Consider the following 16714-nt stretch of genomic DNA (forward strand, 5'->3'; position numbering starts at 1 on the left):
CAGTTAATTAATTAGTACATAAGGTCTTGTATAACAGCCATAAAGAAAACGTGACACATGAGCTGAATTCTAGAAGAAGGGTGTGGTGGTCCTTGAGAGACTACCCTTCAAATCAATGTGCGAACTAAAAAAACAGAGAATGCGTACTTGATATTATGCCGATGTCCTAATTAAATTGCAATAGAAAATAGATGATGTTTTTCTTTAGCCAACCAAGTCTCACGTTCTATAAGTCGCTTTGACTTTTTTTTAAAAATTCAATCTTAAAAATATTTGATAAAGTTTGTAGAAAAAACACATTTCTAACACAAAACAAACATATTATCAAAATATATTCAATGTTATATTTAATTAAACTAGTGGCGATTCCATGAATTTTCATTGGGTGGTCCTACCCCATTCTTCAAAACTGCATAATGTCAAAATAACATCTATTTTGTCAAAATTTTCATCAGATTTGAAGGACAGGGTACTCCTATGCCAAAATGGAGGGTGGTCCAAGGGCCACCCTCAAAACCTCTAGAACCGCCACTTAATTAAATTAAACTAGTTTGGCATGATAAATATTGTTAAATTTCTCTATAAATTTGGTCAAATTAAAAAAGTGACTAGAAAAAAGGTTAAATGATTTATAATATGAAACGAGGAAGTAATATGTATTTCCTTCATCCTAAAAGATTATTGTTTTATGCAATTGAAAAAATTAAACAACAGATTAAAATATTAGTGTACCCTTATTATTATGGAGAGGAAATAAAGGCTGCGTTCGGTAGCTGGGGTTGGCAACTAATCATTGCTGCATGGAAAACGGAACAGTCCATTAACGCATGATTAGTTAAGTATTAGTTTTTTTGAAAAATAGATCAATATGATTTTTAAGCAACTTTCGTATATAAAATTTTACAAAGAAACGCACCGTTTGACAGTTTAAAAGCGTGCGCGCAGAAAAAAGAGGGGAGCGAGCTGAGAACTCTAGCTACCGAACTCAGCCTAAGAGGATGAGAGAGTGTTGTTGATTCAATGGCTAAAACAAGAAGAAAAGGTTGGAATAGTATTAAAGAGACATACTAAAAAAGATTGTATCTATGACAATATTTTCTAAAAGAAAGAACCTATTAGACAAAATTTTAAACTAAAAAGTAGAGTCTTATGGAGTACATCCTACTAGGCTACGGCACTACGCCACTCTTGCTTTTGCTAAAGATGACAAAGAGATGACCAGATAGACGAGGAAAATAGCTACAGTTATTAATTAGGGAGAAAAAAAATTCAGCCGTATACATATACACGTATGGTGCAGGCGTGGCTAACCGTCGACTCACGCACACGTACTACGTACGTACTGACGGCTTGACCAGGCGCCCAGTGAGATGGAGTACTAGCCAAGAACAACCACGAGTCCACAAACAGCCGCGCGTGTCGCGTGTGGTGCAGTGCACGCTGGATGTGCCAGACCATCCAACAAACCAACACAAAAATTAATACTGATAATTTTGACTATATATCTCGATAATATATATCCAAATTTATAGTTAGAAATTATTATATTTTTGAAAAAGAAATTATTATATTTCCTAAAAAAGAGAAATTATCATAGTTTAAAACGGAAGCACTCCCTCCGTTTCATATTACAAATCACATTTGATTTTTTTTCTATCAAACTTCTTTAGGTTTGAACAAATTTATAGAAAAAAATTGGTAACATCGATAACATCAAATTAGTTTTCTCAATTAATATATATATATATATATATATATAATACTGAATATATATTTTGATTATTGCTATACCTTATAAAATCAAACTTACAAAAGTTTAATTAAGAAAAAAAGTAGGATAACTTATAATATAAAACGGATTAAGTACCAACTCGATAAGCACGTATTACAAACATACAAGAGGCTCGAAAATAGCCTGATGCACGTGCGCACCACCTACATACACCAACGGAAGACCCCAGAACTACGTATGCAACTTACATGCCCCGTTTGTCTTTGTACCCGGACACACCTATAGCCTCACTCAGTGGCATAGTCGGTATTTTCTCATACCTAGGACTCAACTAGTATAATTTACATAATTTATATTTTTCTTTTATAATTTTGAGGTTTTAGAATGTAAATTTTAATGGATTTTCTTCATTGGTCCCACTTTTTCGCTGTTTATTAGCTACGAAAAATAATTATATTATTTATTTAGAAAGTAATACCGGAGAATTATAAAATATCAAAATCAACTAAAAAATAAGAATTAAAATTTGAATTTTTGCTTGGTTGATAGGTTTATGTATAGTATGCATGCCGAATTATATTAACACGAATCGAGGACCAAATTGAACAAATTAAGGGTCTGTTCAGATTGATAACATTTTTAACTATATCATTATTTGGTAAAATTGATAATTATGTGGCTATGTTTAGTTGTTACCAAATATTGACAATGTGTATAGAATTTTGACAACATTATTAAGCCAATCCTATCAAAATTTTAGCAATATTGTAAATTTGCAAAAATTTGGTATTGACAAAATTTGGTAAGGTTTATTTTGGCACTAATCTAGTTCACGCTAAAATTAGAAGTTTGATTGAAATTAAAACGATGTGATGAAAAAGTTAGAAGTTTATGTGTGTTGGAAAGTTTTGATGTAATAAAAAAGTTGGAAGTTTGGAACTAAACACGGCTAGATCCTAAATCAAAGGGCACAAGAACGAAAGAAAGTGTAGGTACGGCTAGTCGGCGAGTTTGACGTCTGGAAGCTGTTCCGTTGACGCGAGCACTCAACCGTCCATTCTCTTTAATTTGCTATTTTCTCTCACTCTCTCTCTCTCTCATGTCCGACTCCATACGCCGACGACGGCCGACGTCGTCGCTGTCGGGAATTTATGTGACGGCGAAGGGGCCAGCGAAATCTAACGAAAAGATGCACCGGTAAAGAAGGGGCCCCGTCGCTGGCTGCCTGGTTTTTACTACCCTACTAGCAGCTTTATTAATTTGTCGACACCATCCTTGTCAACCCCTTCGTATCCTTTTGTGCGTGCGCTGATTCGCATCGAAGTCGGAAGTTGGTATACAGGATTGCTTTAATAGAATTATTATTAGAACATGTAAAACAAGTAAGAAAATATAGATTTAGAGTATATAATACTCCCTCTATCTATTTTTGATAATAATATTTTCAAATCTGAAAGAAAAAATTGTTTTTGATAGGCATATTTCAATTCAACAACTTATCATCTTAGGCCCTGTTTGATTCAGCTTAACATTATTATAATCTAGATTATTAGGAGTAAGCTGAAACAGATAAGTAGATTATTATGATAGATTATTATAATCTATAAGCCAGACTACTGTAATCTAATAATCTCCTGTGGAGGAGCTTTTTTTAGATTATTGGGTGGCTAAAGACCCACTACCCTCAGATGCCTCCAATAATCCAGAGAAACAAACAGCTCGCAGCTTATTCTATGTCAGCTTATTACAATCCAGCTTAGAGTAATCTGATTTAATAATCTAGATTACAATAATTTTAAGCTGAAACAAACATGGCCTTAATGACTTCCTCGAATTTAATGCATGACTCTCCATTCTTCCACACAAGATTGGCTATATGGGCATCGAGAAATGTAAATATTAATGAATCGCTTGTTTACGAGGAATGACTAGTAGCATGTTTAAATAGATAATAAGTTGAATTACTTATACTTGATCTATGTGACAAGATGAAATATGACTATCAAAAGTAGATGGAAGGAGTAAAATATAAGTTGAAACGTCCGAGAAATCAGAAAAAGGATATAGACGTAAATAATCAGAAAAAGGATATAGACGTAAATAATTTCTTTTTTCTCTTACGGTTGGACTTCATTTAATATATTCTCTCCAAATCCTTGTGTTTTGATCTAATCCAATGAAATTTCGTTGGATTTTTTTAGCTGTTCTATGATTCAAAGGACCAAATAGAGAAATTTTCTGTATAATTAAACTCCTTTGTTGCAAGGGCCTAAAGAGGTTCCGCACCTTGAAACATTGTAATTGTAAGACATATCAATAATAAAATAAGTGTATTGGGCTTACAATGGCAATCAACTCTACCATATACACGCAAAAGCATATGAATAAGCATTGACCAACCTAGCATATACTCTAGCATATCATCCAATTAGGCCGACAAAACTTGAGAATATTGTCCCCTCATTTTAAATTACTTATCGTTCTAATAATTTCAAATAAAATATGAAGCGATCATAACTTACCGATATACCTCTATTAATTACAACAGTAGTGTTAGTTTTTTTTTTAACTAAAAGTGATGTGGATGACAATGAGAGGTGTGGATGAATTGTGAGCGATAGTGATGGGATATTTTATCCAAAAAATGGTTTGAAATGTAAGACTAACAAGTATTTTAAGACAGTGGGGGCACATCAGAATCTTAGTGTGATTTTGAGTTTGAGTTAAATGTATATGGGAGTCTCAAAGTTTGGTTCTGTCATGCCTAAACCGCATAAAATCCAATTGACCTTTGAGTGGCCCCCACGAGATACTTTCCTTTGCTTCTCATATCTACACATCTCCTGTTCCTTTTTGCTTGTGGCGAGTCCAATTAGCCTACTGGCTTTTTCATTACTCAATCAACATTCCCACTGATACTACCAAAACTAGCTAAGCAGTAAAGGTAATGTAGATACTCCATTAATTAGGCTTGTGAGTTCCAAGGCGCCACATTTTTTTTCCCTGAAACCAAAAAAATATGTATTTATTTAATTTTCTTCCTGCATGCCATTGTGAACACAAGGAAAGAGAACAAAAGTTAGAGCCGAAAGAAACACGGCAGAATCGTTTTGCCCCCTTTTGCCTGCAGGTTCCTTTCCCATGCAACCCCCTTAAACATTGAAAATATTCTGTTTTGCACTCTAGTCCTTCAGTCTCGTCCTTTCTCTTAGGCTTATGCTTATTAACCAAAATTTAAATTTTTAAACTTAAATTTGAAGCTAATTTTAGGGTTATTTTAATCGAAGTTTATTTTTCAGCATTTATTTTTAAATCACTAAGAAAACATATATATATATATATAAACGCTTTATTCAGAAATTACTTTCGTTTGCAAATATGCTGCTTGGTTTATTCCACAAATAAGCCAAACAATGGGGTCGTTTTTTTTTAAAGATAATAGTCCTCTAGGCCTTGATGTCATTTTTCGAATGAACAAATTAACATGTGGAGAGTATGCTTGAACAAATTAACACGTTGAAACATATTTTGAGGGAGATACAAATTATCATATCCATGTGATTTAGCCAATTTTCATTCATGTCCCTATACTCCTACAGGATTCACCTTTGTCTCTGTCATGTTAATATTTAAACTTTGTTATATTGGAGAAGCATATTTTTTGTGGTGTTACGACGATGTTCGGAGGTGAAGGTTGGGAACTCCATCTTCCCGTTCGTAAAACGGAACAACCCATTAGCGCATGCTTAATTAAGCATTAACTAAAAAAAACTTAAAAATTAAAATTAGATGAATATGAATTTTTAGAACAACTTTCTTATAGAGAAATGAGGGAGTATAACTAAAGTTGGGAAAGTTGATAGCCTAACTAGCCTAAGTAAGGTTGCAAACTATCCTCCATTCATTGATGATGCTCATTGGATCCGGATGCCCATAGTTACGCACACGCTGATGCGTTTCCTAATACTAACACAACGATGCTTTAAATGTATCAACGGGATCTGTCTCCTAAGTAATGACAAACTGAGAAGATTATCGTATATGATAACTGCAATAACCGTTAAATTGGGGGATGACGGTAACCCCATCCAAAACAGTTTGGGGAACCCTGCCACCATAATCAATACCAAAAAACGACAAGGTCAACTGTGCAAACCCCCCCCCCCCCCCCCCCCCCCCCCCAACCCCCCACCAATTTTACAACTTTGTCCCGGCTAAACAAACTCCCCATCCCCCGTCAACTTTCACACGTACGCAGGCGGCCGTGGAAGCAAGCAAGCAAGGAAGCAGAAAGGAACCCAACCTGACCTGAGAGTCACAGAAGGCAGCCACACAGATGAACAGATACACAGATACAGAAAAAACAAAACAAAAACAAAAAGTTGTTACATACTACACGAGCAGTATTAATTCTTTGCTTCTGCTCCCCGTTGCTTTTGCTCTTCGTCAGATTAATCCTTTCCTTCCTTAGCTCCGCGGATTTGTTCACCATCACCACCATCACCGCTGCTACTTGTTCCTCCATGCCCAAGAAAAGGATTAATTGACCTAGCTAGCTACCTTTTCCCTCTTCCATCACATATAAATATATAAATATATATATAGCTCTGCTACTTTAGAGAGAGAGAGGCAGAGATGTGATTTGAGCTTGGCGGTGAGCGAGAAAGGGAGGCCAGGTTTTGGAGGTTTGGATTAATGGCGAGAGAGACCTGAGGAAGAAGAAGAAGAAGAAAGGTGCTGAGCCGGCCACTCCTGTCCTGTGCTGCTACAAAAGCTGGAGGAGGAGCTCGGATTGCATATGGGAGAAGGAGATTCTCGGTGAGTTCTCGCGGCTCTTCCTGATCGGAATTCTCATTGCTCTGTTCTGTTCTGTTCTGTTCTCTGCTCTGTTTCTTGAGGTTTTGACAGCTCGAGTTCTTGTTCTTGTTCTTGATCTTTCGAAAAAGTAATGATGATCTCGAGTTCTTGGGCGGTCAATGGATTTTATTTTCATTTGTTGCCTGATGAACTATACAGATGTTGTTCCTACGTTTTCTTTGCTCAGACCTTACAATGAGAAGAAACTGATTATTACCAGGATCATGTTTCTCTCCTCTTGTTTGGCTCTCTCTCTCTGAAAGTCTGAAAAATTATGAACTCTGGTGCATGTTTGATACTCTGCTAGTACATTTGATCGTTTTTCTCGGAGTTTTCAGATGAATGAACAATCTTTTCGATATGAATATCGATGATCGATTGTTTTCTCATTCCCAGACATTTTACCGATACCCCTGTTTTACCCACAAATTCGTGTGGTCGTGTTGGTGTGTCTAAACGCCACTGTCAGTCAATCTCACAGTTTTCAACGGAGTTGAATTGAATTCCAATGTGAGCAGAAGTTTCACTCTGTATTCTCGAAAAAAAGCAGAAGTTTCACTCAGACTCGATACTAGTACTAGTAAGGTTAGGCACGTAAGGACGAAAAAAAATTCAGACGTTCAAAATGGGCCAGAAAAATCAAACCATCTTTCTCAAAGTTAGTCCAAACAGACCGTGCAATACGTTTTTAGTTAGGCTGAGAAACAGACCTAGCATTCATACTAACCTTGCCCTAATCAGACTTGAAAGTGTAACTGTTCATCACCAATCACCATCATAGACAGCATTCCATTGCAGGTTGATCTGCAGTGCACTCTTATCATGCTGCTATGCATTATTCAGTATAGTATATCAGTTAACTGCTACAAATTAACCAATGGGCGTAGCGCAAACGGGAAATTTTTTTCGACCCTGCAAAATCACCAGCTGCTGGTTTTTACTCTTTCTTGTATTGTAAGTTCAGGTGTGAGATTGGAAACTAATGTTTTGGAGCTTTTCTGATGGCAGTTTACTGACATGGAATCGAGGAGATTGGAGCAGTTAGTGTTCCTGCTTTGCTGCTTTGCAGCAATCACATGCAGCTTGCATGCAACACAAGCACAAGCCCAGGGCCAAATCACTCAACACCACCTCAAGAAAAGCTCACCCCACAATGGAGCAGGTGAGTAACAATCCTCATCTTTCACCTTTTTGAGTAACATGAGCATCAAGTCCAGTTAAAATAATAATAGAGATGTCAAAAGAATATCCTGATGAATTGTCCTATATGAAGTTATTCTTGTCCGTACTCCGTAGTATGTTCTCCCTTTTTTATTTATATTTTTAGTACTTCTCTTGTTGACATTCTGCTTGTCTATGGTATATTATTCATGTGCTATGTTTTTACTGCTCTAGTTGCCAACTTGGCATTGTACTTGTCTGTAGTATAATCTTTGCTTCTGAATGGTCGTTGATCCTTGTTTATGTTGATCAGTGGGCAGAATTTTGTCAGAGATGACGAACAGATCGGATAGCACTCTTTCGAGAAGAATAAGAAGAGTCGATCCTCTTGACGGCTTAAGGAAGTATGAGGGGGGATACAATATCACAAACAAACATTACTGGAGTGTAAGTTCTCATCTATAAACACAAATATTCAGTCATATGCACTTCTTACTGTTCTGAGTTCCTGTCAAATTTATGATGGGACAAAAATTTGTATCATTGTCACAGAATAGTAGTTTGTTCTCAAATAAAAATTACTAACTGAATGCATGAAAAATCATTTCTTAGCCATAAATGTTGCTCCGAGTGTACAGAAAGTAACTTAATACATTGATATAAGTTGCATCAGACCAGAGAACTTAATATAATGAGAGATGGGGAAAAACTGATAGTTGTTATGCTACTTTTTCAGTCGACAATATTTACAGGTAGACCTGGATACGTTATTGCAGCATTATGGCTTATCGGTGGAATTATTTTTGTGGGAGCTCTCCTCATCTCAAAGATTTTCTTTGCGAAAAGGAACACCGGATATGGCGACATGAATTATTTCCTCGCAAGATTCCACATCTGTTCTATGATAATTTTCATTCTCCTTGCAGCTTTTGTCATGTAAGTTACTCACAAAATGAACAGCCATCACATTGTCAACTGCTACTACTGTTGCAAATCTGGCAACATATGTATCTATTCAGTTAGTAATCTAGTACTCGTTAATTGTGCAGAGTTGCATCAGCAATCGCGATTCGCGGTGCCGTGAGATTTCATTCAAGAGCAGAAGCTGTCAAAGAGATCATCGGCAGAACTGCGCTTGAGGCAACGGCGACAATCTACAACATAACAGAAGCCATTGAGAAGATGCAGAACACATCAAGGCTATATAACAATAACAGCCAAGCTTTTGATCATCTGAACTCAACCGTGAAGGCCCTCAACTCTGAAGCAGTGGAGATTCAGTCAAAGGCAGAGAAGAACATGCGTTTGGTCAGCAAAGGGATCAACATATTGTGAGAATTATACACATTTTCCACAGATTTGTAGTTTCAGAATAGTAGAAAACCACTTATAATCATGTGAACTCACACTGACAATGAATTTCAGGGAAGCTGTGACCATCTTAACTGTGACTCTGAATCTTTTCGCCGTTCTTGCGTTGCTGGGTAAGCAAAAACTCTCCAAATTTCCAGAATATTCAAATATATATTACTGATTAGTGATTGCATCTGAAACTATCAAAGTGATTTTGAATCTTTGGCTGCAGTAATGAGGCCTCTAAGGCTACAAAAATTGTGCAACCTGTGAGTATCATATCCTTCAGAACTCAGAAACCCATCCATTTCAAGCTAGTACAAACCAGTGAAACTTTAGTTTTCACACCATTGTAATCTAATTACAATTAACTGTCTGCAACAAATAGGTGCATAGCCATCTGCTGGATCCTGACAGCACTCATCTGGATGTACTTCGGCCTGTACTACTTCCTCGACGAGTTCGCCGGCGACACTTGTGCCGCGCTGGAGGAGTACCAGCTTGACCCCAAGAACAGCACGCTGGGCACCATCATCCCCTGCAGCGAGAAATTCTCCGGCAGCGTGATCCTGCACGACGTCGGCGCAGGCATCCACGACATCATTGATCAGGTGATTTGGAGAGTTTGTGTTTCTGAAGAGTCAAATTTTGTTTCTGAATGTGTAGTGAACTAGTGATTTAATTAGTTTCAATGTTAATGTTCAGGTGAATTCCAACATTTACACGATAAAGTCGGAGTACGGGGTGAAGCAGCTGGATTATATCTGCAATCCGTTCGCCGGCCCGCCGGAGTTCCGGTACCGGCCGGAGAATTGCCCTTCCGGCGCCGCCACCATCGGAGACATCCCTCAGGTAAGCTCTTCATCATATACTCTCTGTTTCATATTATAAGTTGCATTGATCTTTTTCTTAATTTGACTAAGTTTATAAAAAATATAATAATATATACAATATCAAATTAGTTTTATTAGATATAACGTTGAATATATTTTGAAATTTTTTTTATCTTATTTTCAAAATATTGCTAAAAGCTAATTATAATACAAAACGGAGAGAGTATGATTTTTGGAGGAATTTCACGTGAACTGAACAAATTTCTGTAAAAAAAAACATGTAAAATTCATGTGTTTCATAAGAGCCATGAAAGATTCTGAACACAAAGAGGTTTCAGAACCCAAAGCTTGACACCGATGGCGCTTGCATTGTGTTTGATCCTAGATCCTGAGGAGGCTGACGTGCACGGACCTGGGCGGCGGCGCGCACTGCGCGCCGGCGGAGCTCTCGTCGGCGATCGACTACGGCAAGGTGGAGACGTACACGAGCTCCATCCAGAACATGCTCGACATCTTCCCGGGCACGGAGCGGCTGCTCACCTGCGAGCTCGTCGAGTCCGGCTTCGCCGACATCGTCGGCCGCCAGTGCGCGCCGCTGTCCCGCGGCGCCCGCGCGGCGTGGTCCGCGCTCGCTGCGCTCTCCGCGGCGACGACGGCGCTGCTCGTGCTCGCCGCCGCCGCCGCCGTCGTCGGCGGCGGCGGCGGCGCGCGGCACGCCGGCGACGACCGCCACTCTGTGAGGCACCTGACGTCGTCGTCCAACTCGGAGATCTCGGAGGCCGAGTTCGCCGAGATGCACGCCAAGAAAGTGCGAGTCCTCGCCATGGTCGATCGAGCGTGAGCTCAAACACACACCGATCGAGTTGTTTTTTGAGGTGTTCTTGGGCGATTTTGGAGGTTGAGAGGATTCAATTCATGGCGGTCGCCGCCGGCGGTAGAGACTGATCCAAGGAGAGATCGTCCACCGCCGCGCGCTCGCTCGCCGGCCGCCATTGTCGACGTGAAAAAGAAAAGGGGTTTTTGTTTTGTTTGTTTTGGGGGATGGTATGGAGAATCCAGCCATCCGCCCGCCATGGATGAATTTTGGTGATGGTATAGGAAAAGGAGGGAGGGGGGGGGGGGGGGGGGGGATGATTAAATTTTTGTACATGAACTGCAAAAGGTTACGAAATTTGATTGAAATACAATCTATTCTTTGATCAATATGGTGTCCCTTCTCTTATTAGCTATTTTGAATTCGGGAGAGAGATGGATTGTTATCATGAACTAGGAAGAAAAAACTCACGCATCTACGCGAGCATCTTATTGTTTTAGAAAACCAATGCTAAAGAATTACATCCCACCATCAATCAATCAATCAATTATATACTAAAAATCCATTAAACTTCCTACAAACGCTCTCAAACCGCCATGTGGGACTCCTATAAACGCTCCTATGCTGTCACGTGGCTCTCTAATAAATTGGTAGGCCCGCAGTTTTTATCTATTAGATTTATTTCTAGAAAATAACCCCACAATCCACCTCCCTCCCCTCTCCCACCAGCCCACCCTCCTCCCCTATGGTATGTATGTACGTATCCTCCCCCTCCTATCCAATCTTATCATCTCTTTATTTCTTTTCAAGTTTATTACAATTAAAAATATTTTTTAAAATAATTTCCGTATAGAGAAATAATCATAACCTTTAAATTGCACATAAATATTTTTTATCGTTCTTCAGTATCGTATCCATAGTACTTAACCAGCATGCCCATGTATATATATGTACGATAAAAAAATAAATCCATATATAAAATAATAATGCCATGTATAAAAAATTTTTTAAAAAATAAGTATGTCGCATCATCCAAAAAAAATCTAAAAATATAATTTTCTATCATACCACGGAATAAATCGAGAATCTCTAAAATAAATTTTTCTCCATATAAAAGTAAAATATATTATTTCACAAATATACATAGTTAAACTAGATCTATAATATAAATATCAAATCAACGTTCTATAAACGTTCACATTTTAAATATTTATAAATTATATATTCAATTTTGTGATCCTATTGTATCCTTTAATTAAAGGAACTATTGATGTATTATAAATGTTTGTTGTCCTAAAAACATCAGGACACAGGGACCGACGAATAGTAATTAATGAGTAGTAATTAATGTATGATATTTTGTAAAAACAATCTAACTTCATATTTTATGGTGCCAAAAATTACTTGACAAATATACAATGCCAATTTAAATCTACATCAGTAAAAAAATGAAACAACAAAATTTAGTTGTATATTTTCTCAGGTATAACTAATTTAATTTTAATTTGTTTGAGATTAAGATTCTCAAAACTATGTTTTTAATTTTTCAGTACTACTTGATTTTATTTGATAAGTGACCAGCATACGTGGTACATAGATGTGAAAAAAATCACCAGAAATATTTTTAGTGAATAATCTTGCAATAATACAACCCCTTAATACATCACGAGATTTATGATCATATATGTACCTTTGTTTCCTTTGCCAAATAGTTTTGACAACAAATAAGCAATCAAGTAACGTGTACAATTAACTACCCATATTATATTTTCTTATAAGTATACTCCCTCAAATTAGTTATTGTTAAAAAGTTTGAAAAAAATAAATAAATTCTTCAAATTAGTAAAGGTGTCTCATGCGATTATCAACAATAGTTGTTGAAAACAAACCAAATGCTAAACTATCAAAATATAAATATAAAAAGGTGCTCTAGAAATTGTCATGGTAGTATATCTCTTTAGCTATATTTTAATACCGTCGAATGATTAATCTCACACATTTTTTTTAAAAAAAAGGATATTCTATCTATACCATAAATATTTGAGTAGTAATGATTAACACCATAAATAAATGGTGTCCACTCTATATCACAGATCTACTAAAAACTAAAACTTAAAAGAGAAACTATTTTGACCACCTTCATCTTTTCTTTATCCTTCCCCGAAAGGCACCAAACATGGACAATAAAGTTTACTACATTACTGTTAAATATAGTAGGGCCATACATACAGCTCAGTTGGGATGGCCGCAGTGGAGACCACCATCACATCAACTTAGTACTTACCGATTCAACACTCCAAGGTCGATTTGGTTGGGGGGGGGGGCACAACTACATCGATATTTCGTAAAACAATAAATAAGATCCCGCGCATCTGCACGGGCTTCCTTCCTAGTTTCTATTTAAATGTTACTAAATAATAAGAATATCTTTCAGATTAAAAAAGCACTTTACTGAGTAACATATAAATTCTTCTGGGGCTGATCTATTGCAGCCGCAGCAACAACACCAAACCTAACATAATTTTTACTGCTTGCACGGTACATACCACACAGTTGCAGCCGCAGCCAGCTGCAAAGTAGCACAAACGATCAGCCTCTTCACCATTACTTACTACTCCCTCCGTCCCATAAAAAAACAATCTAGTACCGAATGAGACATATCCTAGTACTACGAATCTGGACATACATATATCCAGATTCATCGTACTAGAATATGTCATATCCGGTTCTAGATTCGTTTTTATGGGACGAAGGGAGAGTATGCTTTAAAAGCTAAGTGAATTGCATATGTACCAGCCTAATACATCATTAATACACTAAAATAACCACTACTCCCTCCGTTTCACAATGTAAGTCATTCTAGCATTTCCTACATTAATATTAATGTTAATGAATCTAGACATATATATCTATTTAGATTTATTAACATCACTATGAATATGGGAAATGCTAGAATAACTTACATTGTGAAACGGAGGAAGTACTTAGGCTTCATGTCTCACTTATTTCTAAATCCATATATAAATATTGCAAAAATACCACCACTTCTATTCATTAATGAGATAGCATCATTAAAATTAAACACGAAGGCTACTCTATTGGTTGAAGCCAATCATAGCCACCAAGACTTTTTTTCTCTGTTGCCTTGAAACATGGGTCCTGCATCGATGTAGCCATGCTCTTGAAGACCAGTTTGGAGCATAATTTTAATGCCTAATTCATTATCGCACTCTCATGGAGTATTGCATTGGTAAGTAGGAAATTGAGCGACCTTCAGTAGGGCCGTCTTAACTTAGCCATATGCTCCATACTTCCATGCTATACTTACGAAACCGCAGTAAACTCTGTTGTCCATGTTTGGTGCTCTTTAGGGAAGGACAAAGAGAAAGTGGAGGTGATCAAAGTAGTTTTTCTAAATGTTTTAAGTAGGTTTGTGGTATAGTGTTGACACAATTTGTTTACGGTGTTGATCATTACTTAGATATAATACTCTCTTTTGAAAATGAGCGAGCTTAATCACTCAGCGATATTTAAAAAAGTTATAGCTAAAAAGACATACCACCACGATAATATCAAGGGCATCATATTATTATTTATATTTTGACTAATATGTATAGTTTAGTGCCTAGTTTGTTTTCAACACCTATTGTTCATAATTATATGAGACACTTTTACTTATTTACAACAACTAATCCATTGTGGTACGCTTATAGTCATGTTAGTGGAGTTTATGACATATATGCATCAATTATATCTGACATATTGAAATTCCTTAGGTATAAGAAAATATATCATAAGTAGTTTATTGTACCATGTTACTTTAGTGCTCATTTATGTCAAAACTATTTGGCAAAGAAAAGAAATATATGATCATAAATCTCGTGATAGATTAAGGGGTTGCATTACAGAAAGTTCATTGGCTGGAAATATTTTTTATATTTATTTTTCATATTTACTACCTCCAACCCAGAATATAAGTTTTTGATTTAGAGTTGGACACGATTGTTAAGAAAGTAGGTAGAATAAGCATGACTTACAGTAAAACCATTTTAATTAGGAGGCGCCTACAAATCGGGTGCCTAATTCTTTTGTCAAAAATCGGTAGTTGTTTCACCAAGTAGATCGAAAATGTTTCACTAAATAGATCGAAAATGTTTCGATCTTTTTAAAAGCCGAAACACAATCAAATCACCTTATGAAACATTTTGGTACAACGTATGAAATACGGTTTCCAAAAAAAGGACGATGTTTCACCCTATATCAAAACAATGTTTCAGCAAATAGCGAAAGAATATTTCAAATTCTTAAAAAAAGTGAAACATGGTCAGATCGCTAGATGAAACAATTTGGTTCAACATATGCAACAAATGATTTAAAGCCATTGCAACACTTAAACCCCGTGTACATCAACAAACCACGTGTCTATCGGGATGAAATTATTTAACAACATCAAAAATCCACTGTAACATTTGATCCATACATAGTGAAATATCACGAGTACACTAGCTGAAACATTATTGATGGAACAAAAAAAATGAAACGAATCCCCCCTTAATAGGGTGTTTCCGTTATATTCGGGCGACTGTTGCAACGGGCGCATGTGGTGGGGCGCGGAGCGCCCGATTTTTTCTCCCCTATCGGACACCCGACACGGAGGATTCACGTTTTAATTATGGACATCTATTAACTTATTAAAGGAATAGAAAAAAGAGCCTCCACGTTAACTCTCACGGCCTAAAAATTCTCATATTAATCGGAGAAAAAGAAAAACATAGTCCTTATAGAAATACAATTTAGAAATAGTTGAAATTCAGAATTAAAAAAATAAGGAATATTGGAAGAGGATACTAGAGTCCATATAGAAATACAATTAAGAAATAATAGAAATTGGAAATTAAAAATAAGAAATATTAGAAGTAGAGTATAGAGTCCATATAGAAATACAATTAAGAAATAATAGAAATTCGAAATTAAAAATAAGGATGATTAGAATTAGAGTATAGAGTCCATATATAAATACAATTAGGAAATAATAGAATTTCAGAATTAAAAATAAGGAATATTAGAAGTAGAGTATAGAGTCCATATAGAAATACAATTAAGAAATAATAGAAATTCGGAATTAAAAATAAGGAATATTAGAAGTAGAGTATATAGTCTATATAAGAATTTCAAACTAACTAAAATTCGGAATAAACATAATAAAATTAAAAGTAGAGTTTAGAGTTCGTATAAAAATACAATTTACAAATAACTAAAATTCGAAATTAAAAAATACATGGGAAGAAGAGTCTAAAGTCAATATAGGAATACAATTTGGAAGTAACTGAAATTCGAAATTAAAAATTAAAGAATATTGAAATATGAGTTTAGAGTCTACATAGAAATAAAATTAGAAATAATAAAAATTCAGAATTAAAAATAAATAATATTGGAAGAAGAGCCTAGAGTCTATATAGAAATACAATTTTACAGATAACGAAAATTCAGAATTAAAAAAAGAAATATTGAAAGACGAGTCTAGAGTCCATATAGGAATATAATTTACGAATAACTAAAATTTGATATTAAAAATAATTAATAACTAACACGTATATAAAATACAGTATGAATATTACCCATTAGTAGTTTCGTAAAGTTAGTACAAAATTTAAAATTATGTTGTCATTTTATTATATTTGAATAATACGTTGAGAAAACATATATGCCATGAGAGAAAATATAATGATGCCAGTCGCGCAATCTGCGCGGGCACTATGCTAGTTATTATATATATTCTGAGACAGCCTGCTTGGTTAGTGGGTTTGCTCCCCTCCTTCAAAAAAAAAAAAAAATAGAGCTATAGTGATGGGTTCACCGCTCCGAGACTGACCCGATCAGCCCAAAACCCGACCCGACCCAGCCCGGCCCGCCCCGGCCCATCCAGAAGTCCACCCCCACCAAAAGTCCAAAAACCACCTTCTT

At 36.3% G+C, this 16714-nt stretch overlaps 1 protein-coding gene across 2 annotated transcripts; it reads left to right on the top strand.

Annotated features, from left to right (window-relative positions):
- The first annotated feature begins 6024 nt into the window (after positions 1-6024).
- On the top strand, positions 6025-11034 carry LOC127754185 (uncharacterized). Of its 2 annotated transcripts, none has more exons than XM_052279663.1 (10): positions 6025-6550; positions 7598-7751; positions 8064-8197; positions 8487-8686; positions 8800-9081; positions 9176-9234; positions 9336-9372; positions 9492-9714; positions 9809-9955; positions 10322-11034. In XM_052279663.1, the coding sequence occupies exons 2-10, from the start codon at positions 7607-7609 to the stop codon at positions 10775-10777; spliced, it is 1683 nt and encodes a 560-aa protein (XP_052135623.1). In that variant the 5' UTR covers positions 6025-6550; positions 7598-7606; the 3' UTR covers positions 10778-11034. The 2 variants fall into 2 exon arrangements, with proteins under 2 accessions (XP_052135623.1, XP_052135624.1); XM_052279664.1 differs by lacking the exon at positions 6025-6550 and adding an exon at positions 7066-7099.
- Positions 11035-16714: the final 5680 nt, after the last annotated feature.

The sequence above is a fragment of the Oryza glaberrima genome, chromosome 11, assembly GCF_000147395.1.
Source record: "Oryza glaberrima chromosome 11, OglaRS2, whole genome shotgun sequence".
NCBI classification, from domain to species: Eukaryota; Viridiplantae; Streptophyta; class Magnoliopsida; order Poales; family Poaceae; genus Oryza; species Oryza glaberrima.

Coding starts and splice junctions, on each gene's coding strand:
- LOC127754185 (XM_052279663.1), top strand. CDS start 7,607: ATGGAATCGAGGAGATTGGAGCAGTTAGTGTTCCTGCTTTGCTGCTTT. Junction 8,198..8,486: donor CAAACAAACATTACTGGAGT/GTAAGTTCTCAT, acceptor CTACTTTTTCAG/TCGACAATATTTACAGGTAG. Junction 9,715..9,808: donor TCCACGACATCATTGATCAG/GTGATTTGGAGA, acceptor GTTAATGTTCAG/GTGAATTCCAACATTTACAC.